The sequence below is a fragment of the Podarcis cretensis genome (genome assembly GCF_951804945.1).
Source record: "Podarcis cretensis genome assembly, chromosome: 1".
Taxonomy (NCBI): Eukaryota; Metazoa; Chordata; class Lepidosauria; order Squamata; family Lacertidae; genus Podarcis; species Podarcis cretensis.
This window is the reverse complement of record NC_137170.1, coordinates 33,102,458-33,124,198: the sequence shown is the minus strand read 5'-3', so window position 1 is coordinate 33,124,198 and position 21,741 is coordinate 33,102,458. Positions and strand designations below refer to the sequence as shown.

Sequence of the window (21,741 nt, the reverse complement as noted above, 5' to 3'; positions counted from 1 at the left end):
TCTTTGCTCCAGTAGAGCCTTCCATTAGCAGAATAGGAAGGAAGGCAGTTTTGCTGATTTCCCTTCCTCCCTGCAGACCCCTTCTGCCCTCTTACACTATTCTAAGGGCTTCCCACCACCCAACCGCTCTGAAGCAGATTTCGCAGGGCAGGTTTGAAAAATTGCCTCCCTTCCTGTTCCACTGATGGAAGGTTCTGTTGGATCAAAAGTCTTTTATTAGTGTGCAAGACACAATTGGATGCAACCTTATATATTCCCGTGCTTTTTTAAAAGAGAAAAAGTTCAATAAACATGATTTTAGATTTCATGTATAGCAAAAGAACAGCTGTCAAAAATTAGAACATATGAAATGTCAGTTAAAATACAAAATATTCAGCTCAATGAATTTTGCTGTATGTAATGTTAAGAACTTAGGCCAGACCTTTTAGAATTAAATATTATGAAATTCTAATAACTGGTTGGTATAAATTAAATACTGAACTTTCTAACTTTTGTTTCCAGCTCTTAAAAGAAGCAGAAGGACAGAGTGAACAATTAAGTGAGTTAAATGAACAAGCAAAAATGTTAGAAACCTCAAAAGCGGGTATGGAGGAGACTCTTAAAAACAAAGAAAGTCAAGTCAAGGTAAAATTAAAGATTTATTTATTATATTTATATTCCAACTTTTTTTCTCAAAGGATGGTTCTCCTATAACAACCCTGTGAAGTAGATTAGGCTGAAAGGCAGGGACCAGCCCAAGGTGACTTTCATAACTGAATGGAGGTTTGAAACCTGGTTTCCCAGGTCTTAGTCTGACATTTTAACCACTACATGCTGGGTGCAGCTCTTGCTTTACTTTATTCATATGGACATGTGTGAATTCTGTGCATGCCTAATGTCACCTGGCACACAGGAGGAAATTTGTTATTTATTTTGGGGCTCTTATCGTGGAAAGACTGCATCACATTTTAAAACAGCAGGAAGGGTTCTTGAATTCTAGGGGAGAAAGAGAGAGAAAGAAAGGGGAAATTCCAGGAGTTGCAAGAGAACCAATTTTATTATGTATATAATTCCCTCCCTCCACCCCCCCTCAAAGTATTGCTTGGTGTGCTTCAAAATCCTGCCACTCAACAACAGTTTGCACTCCTCCCTTTGGGAATATTTGGAGAGATACACATGCTTCCCTCAGGCATTGATAACACTGCTTGGAACTGGTTGCCTTGTAGCTTCATTGATTCCTATGGGAGTCACTGGTGCAAAGCTCTAGGAGGGAGCATGGTAGACTGGTATGTTTGGCAAATTGCTAAGCCCTTTTTAATTGGCTGAGCTGTAGGGTTATCTGCTTAAGCTTCTTGGAGTCTTCCCTCCTCTCATATCAAGCATTCCATTTGTGTAAGTGAATGGGAGAAAAGGCCTAGGCAGAAAACTAGGACCATAATATTTCACTGATTTCTTTAGGCATCTATCCACATCCCTCCAAATTCCTCAATTGCAATTTCCAAATCGCTTCAGTGGAGGTTCAGGTGGCTTTTTCAGAGACCAAGGAAGCTAGTGGTCAGATACAGATTTGCGGTGCTGGATAGAGAGAAAAACCTGTCTGCAACTTTACTTGGGGTTCTGGAATTCTACTTGTATTGAGTTTGCAAGAGGTCTACCTGCCACAGTAATGCATGCTGTTGTAAAAGTTTTTCTCTTAGAAGTAGTCCACATGGAACAGGAACTATTCCTGTAAAACACTCGATATGAAAATACCGTTAAACATTCAGTAGGTTTATTGAATATATATGAAATGAATAAAATCACGAATTTGCTTTGTGAAGAGCCAAGGACTCATTTGTGCGTCTTGTTTTATAAATATGGTATAGTCACTGACAGAGTGCTTGCTGAAGATGAAAGACTGGACCTGTACATTAGATGAACATGCTGCTGCTGAAGACAACCATTGGGATAATGATATAAAGACTGAAACAGAAAATGGGGAGCACTTGGGTAAATCATTATTCATTTCCTATGGAAAGGGAAAGAAAAGAGAAATGATTTCATTTTCAGATTCTAGAATTGTCACCTGTTCTCCTCCTTAATATGTGTGAATCAACTACATACAAGGAATTAAACAAAATCTATGGCATAGGTATTAATAGGCAATAGCCTATTGCATAAAGTGGATTTTCACCAAAGCTTTATGTTGACATATGCTAGAGTTCTCTGTGCTGCAGCTGACTGCTCAATGTAACCCCTGAAGTTAAAAAACAAAAAACTTAGAAAAAGACAATCCAGGTTGTTGAGACTCTAACCCCAGGATAACTTGGCAAAGCACAAACTGGTCTGACAACCACTGCTCCTTCTTGTCCTTAGCCTGAGGATAATTTGCCCACATGAAAAGGTCAAGGAACTTAAGCCTGAGGGGTGTAATTCTCGCATTGGATTGATTACACATTTCAAACTCATTTCAGAAAAACTGCTTCTGTAAAGCACGGTTAGATGAATAATGTCCCTATCCCCTCCCTCTCAAACTCACTGCTTCTTACAAACAATACAACTGTTTTTAAAAATTGGGCAAAAGAAATATTTCCCACTTAAAAGGCAATACTGTGTTTTATAAATAAATAATGAAAGAAAAAGTTTTCTGTGATTTGTTGGGTTTTTTTCACCTTCTCTTCATTTCCCTTAAACCAGATGATCAGGAAAAACGAATTGTAAAGAAGTTGATTTATGCTGCCAAGGTAATACACTAATATTGTGATCATTTTCTTTACTGGTTTATAAAAACTTTTTTGGGGGGGAAATTAAAGCAATTAAAAAAAAAGTTCAGTAGAAAATATCTGCAAGCTTTTTTGGAATGATAGGATCCAGAGTTGCCCTTCTGTGAATGGAAGTTTATTTCATTCATGAAATGGGCTGAGTTTGAACTGAGATCCCTGCTGGAGAAGGAAGAGAGACAATTTTAACTGATTTTTCAATTTCTGCTGTCTACTGTACCACCTCCCACACTGTCCCAGAGGGGCTGCTGGGAGAAGGAGGAATCACTGAAAATTGCCTCCGCCAGCAGAAGCAGCCTATGAGCAGAGTCCTGCTCATAAGAACTCTGGATTCAAGCCAAAGAATTATTTTAATGGTGTGCCTCTTTAGTATATATAATGCAGTGGGGTGCTCCTATCGCTTAACTATTGCCAGGGATTGGCAGGGCTCTGATGTGTGTGTGATGGAGGCAAGGGGGTTGGAGACTGACCCAGGAGCAGGGCTCCCCAGTGATTTATGGTGTTTGGTGCCACCTGTGAGGCAGGAGCCAGGGCAGGGGGAAGAGGAGAGGAAGGGTTGGAGACAGAAGTGGGGTTGCAGGACACATTGGACGCAGAGAAAGAGGCTGTTCAGGCGAGGGGCAGGCCAGTCCAATCCCTGCCACTGTTTTTTAGAACCAGGAGGTGCTTGAAGAGGTAAGAACAGCAACGACATTTGTGCAGGAGAAGTCTCTGGTTGTGTGTGTGCACTCCCATCAGATGAGGGTACTTAATTCTGGGAGGGTGTGTGTGGTCCCACTGTTGCTTTAACTCATTAAAGAAGTGAGCATCAACCAATTGCCTTCTTTGGCTAGGTGGGTGCAGGACAAGTATAGAACGCTTCCTGGCTTTGCCTTGGCACGTAGTTTTGTTTTACAATGGGTGCACAACCTCTCTTTAGGTACCTACTGTTTTTGCTGTGATATATTCTTAGTATAATGTAGTGATTTGATAGTTATATTTATTTAAAATGGCTGTTTTAATGATATACTATGTGAAACCAGCTTCTGTTGTGGTTTGGAGGAATGGTGGGGTAGGGGAAAAAATCAAATACATAAATAAGCATTGCAGCCAGAAAATGATCCAGAACTAAATAAAGATTTGTTTTAGAAGTGCAAATGTACACCAGTAACTTCTTTTGCAATTATGATTTGCAATAATTTATCTTTTTTCTTTGATATAGCTAAATGCTTGTCTAAAATCTATGGAATCAGAAGTAAATCAAATCTGTTCAAAGCTAACAGATGAAAACAAAGCAAAAGAGGAACTTGCAGGTAATGATGAATTCTTGATTTTTAATTATTATTTTTTTAAAAGGAAGAAGAAAGCTGTTTTCCATTAAGGTTTTAGGAAAATCTTTACTTTTAAATGAATGAAGCTGTAAAGATAATTAGAAATCTCTTAAATGATCAGAGTCCACTGAAGTATAAGGTATCTTGGAAAAAAACCATTAAAACGAAGAATTCAATTTTTACAAGATACCTTGTTGAATTTATGATGCCGTATCCTTCATGGAGTGCCTCAGGAAGGTGTTTTTCATGGCTTGGTGTAATCTCTGAATGGGTACATCATGGTTGTGGGAATTGTTCCACTTTCAGAGACTGCCACACGTAGAGATGAGAGATTTGTAAATATTGAAGAAGGTTGCATACTGTATAGAAACAAAAGCAGCCATTTAAATTTGCTGTCTGTTCTATTTTTTTCCACTCCCCCCCCTCCCCCCGCTCCACTTCAGAAAGGAGAAACCATCCCAGAGACAATGAAATGGGTTGTATCTTGTTGAGAGGAGTTTGTGACAGGGGCAGCCTTACCATTAGATAGAGTATGGTGCAGACCCAGGTTCAGACTTTGCTGCTGCCACTCACTTATTACACACACACACACACTCACACTCGGACACCAGAAGTGTGTTAGTAGTGTTCCTGGTGCTGCTGTAGCATGGGAACCAAACTTGGCTCTTAATTGCAGTTGCCATCTTCCATGTTCGATTACCCAAAATGGAATGCTCAACCCAACATTGTGTCAGACATTGCATTTTGGGTAATTTAACTTGGCTGGTGGCTACTGCAGATGGGAGCCAAATACTAACTTGCCTTCCATTCAAAGAGCACTGCTGCTTCCCATGACTTAAACATGCCAGGAGGCCTGGTGGGGAAAGCCATAGGAAGCTGCCTTCTACAGTGGTACCTTGGGTTACATACGCTTCAGGTTACATACGCTTCAGGTTACAGACTCCGCTAACCCAGAAATAGTGCTTCAGGTTAAGAACTTTGCTTCAGGATGAGAACAGAACTCATGCTCCAGTGGCGCAGCGGCAGCAGGAGGTCCCATTAGCTAAAGTGGTGCTTCAGGTTAAGAACAGTTTCAGGTTAAGAACAGGCCTCCGGAACGAATTAAGTACTTAACCTGAGGTACCACTGTACTGAGTCAGGCCATTGGTCCATCTAGCTGAGCATTGTCTACATTGACTGGCAACAGCTCTCCAGGATTTCAGACAGGGGGCTCTCCCAACCCTGTCTTGAAGATACTGGGGATTGAGGTGTGAGGTGAGTGACCAGTGGTGACTGAGGAAATGTGTGGCTGAGGAAACACTAAGCAGGGACAACCCACAGAAATTTGAGGCAACTGCCTCAGACAATTAATTTTGGGTGTCATGAAATGGCAATAGGTTGTTAGTTATTTCATGTATCATCATTGCATTTTTAATGTCAGGGAGCTGGGGGGAATGTTTCCGGGGGTTTTCCAGAATAACTTGCCCAGCTGTGCATCTATACACTTTGACTGGGTAGTGGGTTGGGTTGGGGGACAACACAGCTGTTCTCTCAGGCAGCAAACTTGGGCCAACCTGGATCCTGATTAGGAAGTAGAAGACACCAAAAACAAAACCCAAAACCTGGATTTCTATGTATTACATGACCATTATCTTAGTAGATTGAGATGCGGGGTTTGTTAGCTGGGAAACTGTTGATGCTGACGTGTGGTATTAGTATTAAAAAGGATTTTATTTAGCAATGGTAAAGCTGTCCTGTGCCTTATTTCCCTCCTGTCTGCGCCTCAGCCCATTTGGTCCAAACATATTTGTCCTGTGAAGGAAATCAAAACAAAATTTGGTCCACAAATCCATGTGAAAGGGGGCGAATGTATCCTTTTAGTGGGATTTCAAAGCATTTTTCAAAGTGATGGAGTTATTGTACAGGGACATAATGAGGTTTTACGTCTCTTCCAAACCCCTTCAGAAATCATTTTTCTTTTCAGCGTTAGAATACTGTATTCAGTCTTCAGTCTTTGTTTCCTTTATTGTATGGGTTTAACATATCAGTTAATTGTAATTAACTCTTAATTGTGACAGAACGCATTGAAAATCTACAAAAGGAACATGTCACGTTGCATTCTGAAAACACACACTTTGAAAGCGAAGTTCAGAAGCTTCAGCAAAAGCTTAAAGTCATGACTGAGCTGTATCAAGAAAATGAAATGAACCTTCACAGGTATTGGTAGTGGTCGATTTGTTGCTTGATACATGAATCTTTGTTTAGATAACAGAAAAAGGATGTTATATGTAACTTGAGCCTGCCATGTTTCTTCAACAATTATACCCTTGTCCTGGCACTGGGACCTTGCTGCCACTTCTTGGTCTATCTGCTTACTACTTCATATGGTTTCTAATACTGTGTTTTTAAACAACTCCCAAGCATTTTGGATTGATGTGACCCTCTTGACTTTTTCTTTCAACTTCCTTTTTCCCAATCCCCTCATTTTGGGGGTGTTTCCTCTTTCATAGCCAAATGTGACTGTGCTGGATTTTCTTGGCAATTGGCCATTTTCATGTATGTGCGTGAATAGCACTATGGCTACTTCACTTAACTGGCTTGCAACACTTACATCTTGTACCAAGTTATGGGCACCACTCAAGATAAAAGTCCAGGCTTGCCGTCCCTCTGGTTGGTTCCATGACACAGTCGTTTAGGATATCTAGATAATTTGCCGCTTTCTCATGGCTGGAACACATATGTAGCCAGTCTGTATGATGCTAGTTGAAGTCACCCATAACTGGAGCATTCCTTCTTTTGGATTCTTCCTTGATTTCATTCTTTTATCTTAAGATTCCCTGATCATTTTCTTTTTATTAAAGATTTTCTTGTTTTACAGAAGTATGTGTAATGTCTCGTATTTTTTCCATGTAACATTTTTATAAATCAGTTTCATTTGTTGAGACATTAGGGGGAAATAAGGGGTGGGAGGGGGGGGGGTCGGGTGGCGATGTTTCTATTTTGCTTAATGTATCTAGGATTTGGTGTCAGCGTTGCTCATGCGGGTTCTCTGCTGTTCATTTGTGTTTCTTTGGTGGTGAGAGAGATTGGAGTTGGCCTATCCCCTGATTATTTTGATCATGGGGGTGCTAGCACTACATCAGTACTAAATTTCTCTTGGGGACCAGTTACTATTGTTAGCAGATATTTACCGGCAAGTTCTTCACAAATCATTTTTCAAAGCTACTGCTGCAACCTTCAAGGAATAAATTTGGCAAGTTCTGCTATAGCCCAGACGTATGCATGTTTGCTCTGAACCCTCAGTGAGGGTGGTGCTGTGTTGAACATTCTGTCTGCTCATGTGTTGCAGCTTGCCAGATGGAATGATCTCTCCTCTCCTACCCACATGCAATGTTGTCTCCATCCCTAGCCAATTTGCATGGGGGGGTGGGCAGAAGCCCCATTTGCACAGGGATTGTTAGCTGATTCACACCTTGAGAAGCCCTCTAAGTATGCACAGGGTGGCACAACCTTTAATGTATTGAGGATTTTAACACCATTTTTATTGTTGCTTAAGCTGCTTATAATTAAGGATCAGGCTACTAGGGCAAATGGAAATTACTGTACGTGTCAGTGTTTGTTTTTTTTTGAAATGAGCTTCAGCTTTTTCTGGATGTTTTCTTAAGATGACTAGAAAACAGTTGAGTTGTGGCTAATGAAAGGCTTTGTTTCTTTTATTTTTCAAAGGAAATTAACTGTAGAAGAAAAAGATCGTTTGCAGAAAGAAGAAAAGCTTTCCAAAGTTGATGAGACAATCAGTCATGCTGCTGAAGAAGTGAACCGTTATCGGTAACTATGGATTTCATTTGGTATTTTCCTCTGTTGAATGAACAAAATTCAGTGGAGAATTAGACCTAGCATCTTGAAACTTTTGAAAAATCAGAGGAGTCGTATGGAGTAAGTACCTCTAATCAAGTCAGTGAAGCCCCATTACAGTAATCACAACTGACTCAAGCCCCTTCTCATAGTGTTTTGGGTGGAGAGAGTAGTTATCAGAGGCTTGGATTTTAATGTATCTTCCTTGAGTAGAAAGGCAATTCACCAGATTTTGCTGCTTTCCTCCATCCTTCTGGAGCCCACTGTGTCCCATCCCACCTCAATTCTAGATGATCCCTTCATCCTAAGGAGCCAGGAAAGCCCTGTTATGAAACTGGAGTTCTGCTCATGCTTCTCCGGAACCCACCCAGAACTTCCTCTAAGGGGCAGGCAGATTTAAGGTAGCTTTGCAGAGCTTGTGGGTCTTGACAGTCACCAGATTGACTGGGTAGGTTATCCCTTTTTTAAGGTACTAGATATTCTAGTGTCCCTTCTGCATCAGTGTTCTAAACAAGGGCTTGTGGGAGTGGTTGGGTGCAGAGATGCCAAAGAAGGATGTCAAAACCATCAGAATGGTCAGTTCTAGTGCTTTATTAAAAGAAAGGTGCAGACTTACAGCAAATCAGCCTGCAAGGTCTCCGAGCCTTAATGGGATTGACATTGAAGTAAGGAGATGGCTGTCTGCACCCACACAAACATCCATACATTCTTTATAGACAAAGCAGCATACGTTTCTCGGCCAGGACTTCCCATCACTCCACCTGACCAGATGAGGGCATAGGTGGTAAATGCCCAAGTCTTACAGATAGATGCCCTTTCTGGGCCCAGAACCCAGCACTCCAAGCTCACAGATAAGGACAGCATCACAGCAAGCAAATTAGCTTATAGCAAAACAAGTGAATATAAACATATATGAGCTCATTGCTACAGCTGCCAGTTAATTGTGGGGTTATCTTGACTACCAAGATGACATTTGCAGAGCTTCTGGAACAATTTGCCTTTGGTTCAACACAGCGAGGTTAATACCCTCCCCCAACCTTACAGGGCCTTGTAAATCAATGTAGGCTGCTAAGCTTCAGTTGGAAGAGACCCCATTCAATTCCAGTTTTGTCTCTTTCACAACAACAGAATTTTGCAGGCAGCTTGACAAAAGGGAATGGTTTTGCAGGCAGGTTCCAATCTGCTTCAAAGGCTATCTGTTCTTGCCCAACTGGTGCTCTGCCTCCTGCTTCAGTAGGTCTCCCAGTTAGATTAGGTTTGGGGTTGTTGCTTTTTTTTAATGACATACTTTTCAATGTTTCTTAAGGTGTTGTGATAATATCTGGTGTGCAAAATTATCCTTGTATAATTCCATTACAGACAACGAGCAGAAGAACTAGAAGACGAACTGAAAAAAACAGTTCACTCTTATGAGAATCTGGTATTTATATATATATATTGTTTTCTAAATTAGTACATGTGCTATGTTTACTGTGACTGATTTCAGTTGGGTTTACTTCAAAGTATGCTTGCTTAGGAATTCAGCATTATAGCATGATCCTAAGCATGTTTGCTCAGAAGCAGTCCTTTTTTTCTTAAAAAATGTTCAGGGGTACTCTCATTTTGACTTAAGAAAATCACCGTTTTGTAATTCAAATTGGGGGAAATAAATACAGTAAATGGACAGAAGTACAAAGATTCACAAAATGTTTAGGGGTATGCATATCCCTGCATCCCCCCAGAAAAAAAGCACTGCTCAGAAGTAAAATTCAGTTCAATTAAATTTGCTCCCAGACAGGTGTATAGCAGACTGAGGCCTTGTTATTATTTTTATTAATAACGTATATCTTAAATGCAGCATCTCTCATCTTTAAAGGTTTATTGACTTTGACCACAGGTGAGGAATGTATCCAGTGGGCTAGATCCAAAACTTCCCCACCTTTTTGGGCCATTTTGATAAGTGGATGGGGTTGCCCATATGTCAGTCCATGATGGCCCATGACATCAGGTGATGCAGCACAAAAGCACATCAAGTGAACTCCCATTTCTTCCTTCGCAGGTACGGCTTTTCAGCTGAAGCAGTGGCTGCGAAGGAACATTCTACCTTTGTAGACATGGCTCATCTTTGAGTCATGGCAGCAAAGGAAAATTTCTGTTTGTGATTTGCTCCTTTTTGCATTTGGCACCATTTTCTTTCTACAGGCGTCGTACCTCTGCTGAGTTTAGTCGTATCTTTGTGTTACATACGAACCACATATTCTGTTTTAAAACAAGCTGCTTTAGCTTCTAAATAAGCCAACTTCAAACCATGTGTGAACCCAGCCAGTGCTATGTATTTAAGTACTCAAGATGTTACTTTATATTTGATCAAAAGCGTGCCAGATCATTTGCCAGCCCTCTCTCAACTCCTTGTGGAGATATCTAAGGCCCACCTAAGCTCAGCATGAATAGGAGTGGGATGGGGGAATTCTTGTGTCAATTCATGCACTTTCCTCTTCCTCCTCTTTGGTTTCTGAGGCACGCAGCTGAGAAACAGAGGCATGCTAGTATCTGTCCAGATGGCATTCCTCTCTTGTGCCTGAGACACTTTCATTGGGGTAAAATCTGGGAACGTAAAAAACAACAACCTTGTTTGCTGTTGTGGATGAACTTGGCAAGAAAGGAGTGGCGATAAGAGAAGAAACAGCAGGAAAAAATGTGGTGGGAAATGAGAGGAGGAGTGAACAAGCAAGAGCACTGCAGGGCAATGTGAGAGAAAAACAGTATTGAGGAAGGGACCCGTGGAATGGAGGCACAACAGAGATAAACATTATGGAGTGGGGAAAGGAGAGAGGTTAATAGAAGGTGGGTGTGGAGAGAAAGTGAATTGTCATATACAGTGGTACCTCTGGATGCGAACAGGATCCATTCTGGAGCCCTGTTTGCATCCTGAAGCGAACGCAACCTGCGTCTGCGCAGGTCGCGATTCGCCGCTTCTGCACATGCGTGTGACGTCATTTTGAGCGTCTGCACATGGTCAAGCGGCGAAACCCAGAAGTAACGCGCTCTGTTACTTCCGGGTCGCCGCGGAGCACAACCTGAAAATATTCATCCCGAAGCTACTTCAACCCGAGGTATAACTGTACTTTCCCACAAGTCATGTGCTAGCGTGGCTCTTTGGAATTAAAAAAATGCATCTTGCCTTTCAGACTGATTTGAGTTCTGCACCTCTGAACTAATGTGGAATTCTCTTTTAACAGGTTAAGTCCCATGAGCAGAAAGCTCATGATAACTGGGTAAGTTGCAAATGCTAAAAACTTGCCAGCCTTTCTGAAAAGTGTGGTGCTTTCAAAAGGGGCAAAGGCATTTTTATTATTTTATTTTAAAATATTTGTATGCTGCCTTTGAGAGATTCACCTGGATCTTTCTAATACGCTTATTTGCCCCTTGCTCTGCAGCTGTCCCAAAACAATTGTTAGACTGCTCCTTTGAACTCCCCAAGTTCAGTCATTATGCTGGGTAAATTGACAAAGGTTGTTTTGAAGGTTTTCTGTGAGCTGCTATAAATCTAGATGTGCACCTGGATGCTGCTACCCCACCCTGTTTGTTATCTTATTCATTTACCGACCACCAGCTCCCCAATAGGATTTTTAAATTATATTTTATAGGGCCTTTTAAACTTGCTCTCTTTAAATAAGTATATTCTATTGCCTTTGATAAAGTCTGGCACTATTGCTCAGTTGTAGGATCAGCTGCAGGGCTCTGCGCACTGTTCAGAGGCAGAATTTGTGGCAGTTCAAGTTGTGTTTGGAGAAAAGCCACTTTGCAATGCACTTCAGAAAGAACTCTTTCAGGGCAGAGGAAGAATGGAGAAAGGGGGGAAAGCTTCCCATGCCCCTTGGTTCAGAATTGTAGGACCATAATACTAATACTAATACTAATACTAATGAAAAATACTCCTTTTCATTAGTACCAGTAAAAAATAGGTGGGGTAAATCCCGTGCTTTTTTCCTTAAAAAAATGTTAAGGGTTACTCTCATTTTGACTCAAGAAAATCTCCATTTTATAGTTCAAATTGGGAAAAGTAAATGGACAAAATTACAAAGATTCACAAAATATTTAGGGGTATGTGTACCCCTGCATTCTCCCAGAAAAAAAATCACTGGATAAATCTAATTTACCTCAAAAAGTACAAGCTTATGGCAGGAAAAGACTATATCAATATGAGCCCAGGGACGCTGTGCCCAGTTTCCTCAATGTCTTTTGGAATCTTTTTTTATAGTAACAGTAAATCCCTTCTTGTAAAAATAAATCCTTCCAAACCCAATGCCAGTTTTAAAATGTTTGATTTTGCAACACTCTTCTGGCCTTGTTTCAATGCCATTTTAATAAATATTTTGGCTGTTTTTGTGGCTCTTATCTAAGAATAAAACAGTCTGTCCTCTGATAACATTGCAGTAATGGAGAACAAAATGTGATTGCAAAACCCATCTTTCACACAAGACAAAAAATAAACCCCACCCCTCTCTTTCCCGTTATAAGGCACTCCAATTTTATCAAGAGATTCACACAAACGGAATCCAAGGCTTGTCCATATGAAAGCTTCCTCCAGAGCTTGAACTGGCATGGACCGCTAAAACAGATGGGAAGGGAAAATGTCCCAGCTAGTATTGAGGGCTTGCTCAACAACCGTTGGGTGGGATTCAGTTAGTGAAGCCCATCAGCAGCACCCCTGCACAGAGACTCCGCACCCCTTCAAACTGGCTTGGGTGGCAGGTGGGAGAACTGGAATGATTCCTGGGGATCTTTCCATCTGGCAAGCCAAACTGCTTGCCCTGATGGAATGATGGAATGATCAGAAGAGTGCAACATTGAATTCCTCCCATTAGTTTGATCTGTACTAATCCTGCTAGACTTGGAGTAGCCAACATCACACTTCTAGATGTTCTAGTTACAGGTAGGTAGCCGTGTTGGTCTGCCGTAGTCGAAACAAAATAAAAAAATTCCTTCCAGTAGCACCTTAGAGACCAACTGAGTTTGTTATTGGTATGAGCTTTTGTGTGCGTGCACAGCTGTTGGTATCTGAACAAGTGTTCATGCACACGAAAGCTCATACCAATAATAAACTTAGTTGGTCTCTACGGTGCTACTGGAAGGAATTTTCTTATTTTACTTCTAGATGTTGTTAGACTACACAGAGAGCCAGTGTGGTGTAGTGGTTAAGAGCAGTAGACTCGTAATCTGGTGAACCGGGTTCGCGTCTCTGCTCCTCCACATGCAGCTGCTGGGTGACCTTGGGCTAGTCACACTTCTCTGAAGTCTCTCAGCCCCACTCACCTCACAGAGTGTTTGTTGTGGGGGAGGAAGGGAAAGGAGAATGTTAGCCGTTTTGAGACTCCTTCGGGTAGTGATAAAGCGGGATATCAAATCCAAACTCTTCTTCTACACTGCCCATCATCCCAGCCCTGTTGGCCATACTGATGGGCTGATGGATATTGTAGACTGCCACATGGAGGGCAACATGTTGGCTACTCATAGTTTGTTTTCACCAGCTCAACAGCACCGTCTCTGTGTAAGTTGTGGGTGTCAGAGAGGGTGACATTTTAGTAGCTACTCCATCTAGGGAGCATGCTAATTAATCTCCAACTTTTATGGGCAAGAGAACGCCATCAGTATTCCATAGCTTCTTTGTCTGTTAGTACTCATTGGGTCAAATTGCTAGCGAATAAGAAAGATCAGGATATTTAAAAGCAGGCTTACACCCAAACCCTTAATGGAGTCACAGTGGTCCAGCAGCTGCAAACTTCATTGAAATCAGCAGTCTTGCATTATGGTCATTGCTCAACACGGGGGAGGGGTACTTCATTTTTAGTGTCATTTAAGCTGTTTCATAGGCTTTCTAATAGACTGCTGTTCTACGATAGGAGATAACAATGTGTGAACTTTCAACTGGAAATATTTCTTGTGCTTTAAGGAATAACAGTATTTAACAAGAACTTTTATTTTTAAAGCTGGCAGCACGGGCAGCTGAAAGGCACCTCAGTGATATAAGAGAAGAAAATGCGTACAGCAGACAAAAGTAAGCATAAAAATGTACATACTGAAGAACTTGATTTTGTTGACGTACTGTCGTCACTGAATAATGTGCCGTTGTTCAGTTACTATGTGACACCAGTGATCAGTTATGTGGGTTTTCTGGAAAAATAAAAATTGATACATATGCACAGGCTGATGCGTGTCATCAGCGTATTACAGTGGACGCTCGGGTTGCGAATGTGATTCGTGTGGGAGGCACTTTCGCAACCCGCCGCGTCTGCGCATGTGCGGGTTGCGATTTGGCGCTTCTGCGCATGTGCAATTTGACGCTTATGCGCGAGTGCTGCAACCCAGAAGTAACCCGTTCCGGTACTTCCAGGTTCGGTTTGGTGCGCAACCCGCAAACGTGCAACCTGAAGCGCCTGTAAACCGAGGTATGACTGTACTGACAATGTACTCCAAAACTCCAGATTTAACTTTCTGATTTAACAATTAATGCCTGTAATCTATTTCATTAACTGGTTTTTACCTTTTTTTACCAGTTGAAAAGTTGAGTTCTAGAAAAAAATAGGGAAGAAGTTAGTTTATTAACATGTTCTTCTTTCCTTTAGATTAACAGAAGCAGAATTTAAATTTGATCGTTTGGAAAAGGATCCTTATGCTCTTGATATGCCAGTTAGGGCATTTGGCAGAGGTACAGTACTTTTTAAAATGTGCATCTTGTTGAAGTGTAAAGAGATCATGACTCCATTTATGTATAAAAGCATAGCTGGTCTTTATTCATGCAGGGATCATTTTTATTTCATTGACCTGTAGCAGCAACAGCATATAGTATTTTGATTCCCATTGTAATTTTTGTTCCTATTAACAATCTGTAGAGCATTTGAAAATTATTTAAAATGACTTTTTAAAAAAAAATTCCATGACTGATAATGAAGTCAAGAGGTTGACTTTTCTTTGGTCCCAAATTAGTTTTAAACCTAGGTGAGAAATGAACTATATGTCAGCCCATTAACTCTAACCTGTGAATTTTAGTATTTTGTTTTAACTGTTCCAGAGCACTCCCCATATGGACCCTCACCAATGGGCAGACCTTCATCTGAAACAAGAGCTTTTCTTTCCCCTCCAACCTTATTGGAGGGCCCCTTAAGATTTTCACCTGTGCTTCCAGGTGGTGGAGGAGGAAGAGGTACAATTCTTAAATTTGAAAACTTAACTTTCATGGATTCTCTCTCCTCTTAGTCTATCCCTCCTTTCTTGGTAATGGATCTATCTGTAAAAGTATACTAAAAAGAACCCGGTTAAGAGTAAGCTTAAATTATCCATATAAATGCACTCTAGCATATCGGTCAGGAAGCAGAAGTATGCAGTACCATTATGACTCTATGTTCCAAAAACCAGTGTGTTGGATCTAAAAATGCTCTTTTACATGTGAAAGATGTATTCTGCTCATGGAAGGATTCTTAACAGCACCTACTAGTGCTTTTTGTGAATATCATGAAACTATCTATGCTTCCACTAGTGCTGTCCATCCATTTGTGGAACGGTCTATTTCCCCTAGTTTCTGCATCTCATTACAGTAGATGGGTGCCCAACGCAAAACAAAAACAGAATAAAAGCTTTTTTAAAAAACCTACTTTACTCTTAATTTTTTTAACCAACACTGCTCATCCATCTAGCTACTAAAAGTGAAGCCAGTGCCATCTTTCAGATTCAAGAAAGGGAGTTTGAAAGAGTAGGCCTTTTATATCATTGTAGCAAGAATATTTGAGTCTATTTGTATTTTAGGCTGTTGATCTCAACAGAAAAAAACAAAAGAGTTTTGTTTTTAACTGATATGTATTGGCAGCATGTGGTGAATAATCTCAGGAGCTGTTTCTTTTTGTTCTGGCTTTTGTTGGAAAGGATGGAGGAAATATGTCAATTTGCTGACTTGAAAGTGCAACTATACTCAGATAAATTCCGAGCCAGTACAAGTATAACAAAATAGGTGATAGACCAACATAAATCAGCCAGAGAGTGAGTCAAACCTTAAAAGCTTCTCAACAGCTTGAATAATTAGAAATGAAAATGCTTTAATGTACAGTAGTTCAAAATAATGCCCTACTGGTTTAAAGCGTGTTTTCTCATTTATTCTTCTAAATGGGGAAAAAATTCTCTAATCTTTTTCAGCTGTCTTCTTACTTTAAATATTAGAGATTTAAGGGAGGGGAGAATATTGCATTTGATGGGTTTGATCAAATTGCTTGGGGAAGGGGAAGCAGAATTGGGCTCTGAGGGAGGAGGAATCTCTGCCAAGATGTTGCCAACACTGATGAGGTTGATGAAAAGACTTTTAACGTTCTTTTTCCTCCCTTTGCCCAGTGAGAGGAATCAGAATATAATGTAGACTTTGTTTCAGGGTTCCTTCCACCCTCTTTCAAAGCAGCTGTCTTAGTATTTACTGTACTTTTGACTGACTGAACAGTTGCACAAGACTGACATTCACCAAGGGAGCCATGTGTGTTATTCTACCACCTTTCAATGTGTTGGGATCTTGTGGTTTGGTACTCGGTGAAAACTGCAATGACGGATGTCTCAAGTGACTGAATCCATTGTAACTTGTTCAATTAGGATCAAGAGGACCGGGGAATGCTGGCATGTATGAAGTTAGTAATGAAAGAGGAGAGTTGCATTCTGACAGGTTATCTGATCCCCACAGACCACCTTCTGACACTGGATCTTTGTCACCTCCATGGGATAGAGATCACAGGATAATGCCCCCGCCCACAGGTAACTAAACACAGCCCATCATTCTTGGACATTTTCTTTTTTAATGGCAATTACAAAATGAAATACTGCTGAGCTCCCTTTTGTTTTGAACTGTGCTGTGACCTCTGGGGGGATCATTGCCAGGGCTTTTTAGGTTCAAGTGTTTGATGGTGTACCTAAGGGATAGTAGCATATGTATGATATATTTGAGTCCGATAAGTGCTTAAAGATTCCAAGACCATATTGCATAGTTGATCGACCTTGATAAATGGGATAGATGTGAGATTTCCATCAGCTACTAGGTTTAGGTAGCAATCACCCCATGTCCTTTAGTTTGTATATTCCATAACACAAGGAATATAAGATATAAGTTGTTGCTAAGCCATCATTGATTAATTCTAATAAAATCTACTGAATAAATTGCACTTTTTTATTGAATGGTAGGTCAGCTGTATAATGAGCAATCTCTTCCTCGAAGACCAGAAAGATTTTATCCCAGCCATCCAAACTCAGGAAGACTTTCAGGACCAGCAGAACTAAGAAGTTATAGCATGCCATCATTTGATAAAGCAGGTAGGAACTGCTTGCTTTTAGTGCCCAAATAAAGGAGTTCATTACCAAATTTGGCTGCAGCAGTAAATAATCCTTTTCTGCTCAGAACTAAAGCCCAAAGAGCTTGAAATCCAAACACTCAGAGCACTTTCTCTTCCCTTGTTTGTAGCGTATCAAAGAATGCCAGTAATGACTTTGGTATTTTGAAATTAATGTTCTTTGCTGTTTGTAATACCATGTTTGTGATAAAAAAAAGGCAGCAATAAAGTTTAAGAAACTTCTGCACTTTCTCTATGTTAACTGGACTGCTATGCTTTGCTTACCATAAGTCACATCATTATTTTATCTCCATTCAGCATCTGTGGGAAGGAATAACCTGAATTCATGCTGAAAGCAAAAAGCCTTTCATCTAAGACATTTGACCCAAGATCAGTAAAACATTGATTTAGACTTTGAAACAGACCTTGTTCTCTACAACCAGCATAGCGTTTAAACAATGCCTTTGGTGTTTACACACTGGTTGTTTTAAAAAGATAAATTTTCTTCCCTGAAATGATCATCTAGTAAATCTATACAGCAGCCTTGTCATTTATTTTACTTCAGTAGGAACAACAATAGTTCAAACTGGTTGTGAGCGGGAATGGCACTATTTGTTTTGTTTTTTGAAGTGCACAAAAGTATCAATACAGTCAACACCTCTGTTTAGTAAATGTGCAAAAACATACGTTTCCACGCCCATCTGTTCTTTGGAGGAAAGCTGTCTTGGGACTACTTAATGCTAAAGTACTTGTTGGGTATTTTCCCCCCACTTCCAGATGGACAAACATCTGAGAATAACTCAGGAACAGACTTAAGTGGGAATGGAATAAGAGATCATCCCAATGACAGTGTAAGTAACAGACAAAAGACTGAGAAGATCAATTTCTTACTGAATCCCATTTGGTGCTGTCAGGGGCTCAGGAGCAGAGACACAGGGGAGAGAGGAAACGGAGAGCGAAGGGGAAGAATCTGAGGGCAGCGTAGGGGAGTATGACAGTGGCCCGAGAGATTCCATGAGCTTCTCCAGCGATTCAGGAGATTCCCAGAAGGGGGCGCCGATGGCCAGGGCAAGGGGGGTCACAGGGGGGACGCACCAGAAGCAAGGGGCCAGCGGGGACTCCCAAAGCAGCAGCTGGAAATCAGGACCAGTTTCCCCACCAGAGCGTAGCGGGGGGGAAGAGTCCCATGCATCAGGGCCAGCGTCTCCTCCAGTAGGGAGAGAAGATGAGTCAGGGCTGACCACGCCTCCATCGCAGAGTGAGGGAACGGAGGGGAAGTCAGATCCAACTAGCCCCCCCGAAGGGGGAAGCAGTGACAGGAGCAGTGTAACGGTCAGGAGGAAGGTTGCCGGCTGGGCGCGCGTGCCAAGTTCAAATGTACAGGCGCGCGGGACAGCAGGAAGCCCGGATTGGGAACCAGGTCCTAAAGCCCGCCGGAGGCAGGGGGAAGACTCAGGGGACTCAGCGTCAGAAGAGTCTAGAAAGGGCAAGACCCCAGTGGACAGGCGGACCCAGAGGAGGAAAGAGCAAAGGAAGAGGTGGAGCAAGGCTAGAGTTTTAAACTGGTGTCTGGGGGGAGGAGATTCAGACGGAGCTTCAGCGGTCTAGAGTTTAAGACGTAGAGCTGCGCGCCGCGGCTTTGAAATCGAAACTGAACTTAAATAAAGACTTTTGTATATAACAAGAACTGGCATTGGTCCTTTGTGAGCTGGGACCTCGGGCAGCTCTGACAGGTGCGAAAAAGGTTTGTCAAGTTTCTGCTGAATTTGACAGTTCTTTAAATTGATTTTACACAGTATGTATTTTGCTGCAGCATTATTTATTACCTTGTGGGCATTTTCAATTACTGAAGACATGTTAGCTAAAATAATAGTTTCACAACTTAATTTATTTACAACCTGCAAGAGCAAGAAAGATGAAAGGACCAAAAAGAAAGGTAGTTGGAAATGGACTAGCTTTTCAGCGCAGGGGTGATGTTGTGTCTTGCTTTAATGAATTTCCTACTTGTAGCCTTTGAGTTTGGCTCCATCCTTGTCCTGTTGGCCCACATTCCTGATTTGGATTGGGCTTCTGCTTTGATCTGCCTTCTTTGTAGCTTGTAAATCATAGCTTCTTTTCAAGCTTACGTGCTTTGACAAGTTTCTCTGTGGCTTGAAAAAGTGGCACGAGCTTCTTTCTAAATCTTTACTTGCCCACTTCCCTTTCCTCACAGAATACGCTCAATGCCTCGGATCAGTCTCATGCACCTGACAATGGAGGCTTTGGGCCTGGAATTGTGCCGCCACCACTGCCCTTACTGCGAGCTCCTCTAATGCCAATGGACCCAAGGGGGCCTTTCATGAGAAGAGGCCCTCCCTTTCCACCAGTGCCTCCTAGCGGATATGGACCTCGAGAATATTTCCCAAGGGATTTTGCTGGTTTGCCACGTCCTCTTCTGCCAAGTATGTTCTTGCTGCTCTTACATTATTTCCCCCCTAAAATAAATAATGAAATGCATTTCATGGAGAAACGTTTGGAAACCGCAATAACTTGAGGCACAACCCAGGACAAAGTGAATTGCACCCAAGTTCCACTGAAATTAATGGGCTTAAGTTAGTCGAGAGAGCAAACCTGCTCCCAGTGTCTCTGTTCCCATCAGCTTCATGGAGTGGGAAGGTAGGAAGTAGGACTCTTCACATAGACTCCTCCATGTGGACGGGAATCTCCTGCAATCAGCTGGGTACATAAAGATTCCCCCTCCAGACCTTCCCACTCAGTGTGTAAAGTTCTGCAGCTAGTAGTGGGAGAAGAGGCTAGCATGTGCAACTCTGGTCCTCTCTAAATACCTGGAAGGCGTCAGGTCCGGGAAGCTCTTCTTTATGTTGGAAGTGAATGCCTGAACGGGTCTTGCTAACTTGCTGGTGGTGCTCAATAACTTTTAAAGGACATTTTCCCAAGTTCAAAGCTGCGTTAAGGGAATTAATAACTACTTTCAGTGGAAGATATGATTAAACTTTACCTCGTAAGCTATTGTTAGAAAACCTAACAAGCCTTTCTCAGCGGCTGCACCCAGGTTTTAAAATACCCTACCTGGTGAGGCCCGTTTGGGCCCTCTAACTGCTTTGTGATGATTGATTAAAACATTGCGGTGAAACAACAACCAGTTTTATTATACGGTTGCTGCTGGACAAATTATTTCTATAAGGTAGACTTTTATTTTAGAATGCTCCTAGCATCCGAGCCGGTTTTCATTCCCGGTTAATTGTAAACCACTCTGAATGATGCGGATGTGTTTAGAAGGGCAGGATATACATTTTGTAGAATAAATAAGTTTGGAAATTCTCTGCTCCAAGTGCTACTCTACTTCTCTTGTCAGATGAAGAGACCAGTGCTAGCAGAATCTTCCACAGCAAAGGGGCCCGTGAGTTAGGCAGTCTAGATGCCATAGCTTCCCTTATGAAGTTGGCCATGGCAACAGATAGTTAGTCGTTGAACCCCACATCACATGAGCAGCATTTCCCTTACACAACAGGACTTCCCCCTCTATTTCTCCTCCTGCAGCTCCCTTCCCTGAGTTCCCTCAATGCTCCAAAGCAAGTGTTGGGCACATGTGGGGCCTGCAGAGGTGAGGAAAATCCTGTTGTACAAGGAAAATTTCTGTCCCACTTGCACATGGAGGCTCCTGGATACCTCAATGGGCATTATTGAAGTATTAACTATTAACATTTGCCTTCACCATGGGAGGCAAACATCTTCCATGTTTATAGGCATCATGAACTTGTATTGTTGAGAAGCTTTCTAATGTCTTCCTTTATTCTTGCGTATGAGTTACAGCTAGCGTTGATTTTAATGTGTGTGTGTTTGTGAGTATTCAGTGTCAAATCTGTAAGAAAGTAGCTCCATTCTGAATACTAACCCAAATGGGCTTTGATCATTCTCTTTGAACAGTGAGAGGTCCATTTCCTGTGAGGCCTTATTCTCAATACCCGCCTCCAAGGGCTGGGTTTTTTCCACCACTGCCACCTGAGAGCAGAAATGAAACGCCTGCTGAGTTAACACATCCGTCAACTGCATCTTCTGCAACTCCTCAAGAATCACAACAAGAAACTTGACTCTATTTTGAACTAGCTCTATCCTTTTCCTCTCAACTCAGTAATTTGCTGTTAAGTAGCTATTGTTACTTAACTGACTGTATTATTGCTCAAATTGAAGCTTAATAGGATAATTCTCAGGAGAGTGCCCTGTAAATAATGGTCTAACTGTGAATAAATGGATTTTCATTGTACAGCAGTAACTAAATTATTTTTAATTTGCATATCTAGGAGATGTAAAAATTTGTACCATGTAAGAACTCTCCCGTTGTTTTGGTCTCATAGAAAATAATTGCATGTGAAGAGAATACTTGTAACAAAAGGCAATGTGGAAAAAATTAAATGGATTTAATAATTGTTGGTATTTTGACTCTTCAATGAAACAAGTATGTCTGCTTTTTTGTTTTCTAAGGGTAGAGCACATGGGTTTAGAACAGGGTTTCCCAAACTTGGG

General features: G+C 41.5%; 1 protein-coding gene across 6 annotated transcripts in view; it reads left to right on the top strand.

Moving 5' to 3' along the window:
• Nucleotides 1-21,642, top strand: part of MIA2 (MIA SH3 domain ER export factor 2) — a 51,352-nt gene extending 29,710 nt beyond the window's left edge. For 4 of the 6 annotated variants that reach the window (XM_079971772.1, XM_079971771.1, XM_079971776.1 and 1 more), the window contains 16 exons: nt 502-624; nt 1,845-1,968; nt 2,656-2,702; nt 3,940-4,030; nt 6,106-6,244; nt 7,754-7,855; nt 9,242-9,302; nt 11,101-11,136; nt 13,852-13,919; nt 14,488-14,570; nt 14,934-15,065; nt 16,490-16,648; nt 17,072-17,200; nt 17,995-18,068; nt 19,430-19,658; nt 21,145-21,642. In XM_079971772.1, coding sequence (XP_079827898.1) covers nt 502-624; nt 1,845-1,968; nt 2,656-2,702; nt 3,940-4,030; nt 6,106-6,244; nt 7,754-7,855; nt 9,242-9,302; nt 11,101-11,136; nt 13,852-13,919; nt 14,488-14,570; nt 14,934-15,065; nt 16,490-16,648; nt 17,072-17,200; nt 17,995-18,068; nt 19,430-19,658; nt 21,145-21,308 — 1,761 coding nt within the window. In that variant the 3' untranslated portion in view covers nt 21,309-21,642. Of the gene's footprint in view, nt 1-501; nt 625-1,844; nt 1,969-2,655; nt 2,703-3,939; nt 4,031-6,105; nt 6,245-7,753; nt 7,856-9,241; nt 9,303-11,100; nt 11,137-13,851; nt 13,920-14,487; nt 14,571-14,933; nt 15,066-16,489; nt 16,649-17,071; nt 17,201-17,994; nt 18,069-19,429; nt 19,659-21,144 lie in introns of those variants that run through there. The other 2 variants (XM_079971773.1, XM_079971774.1) reach the window with 2 other exon arrangements.
• Nucleotides 21,643-21,741: the final 99 nt, after the last annotated feature.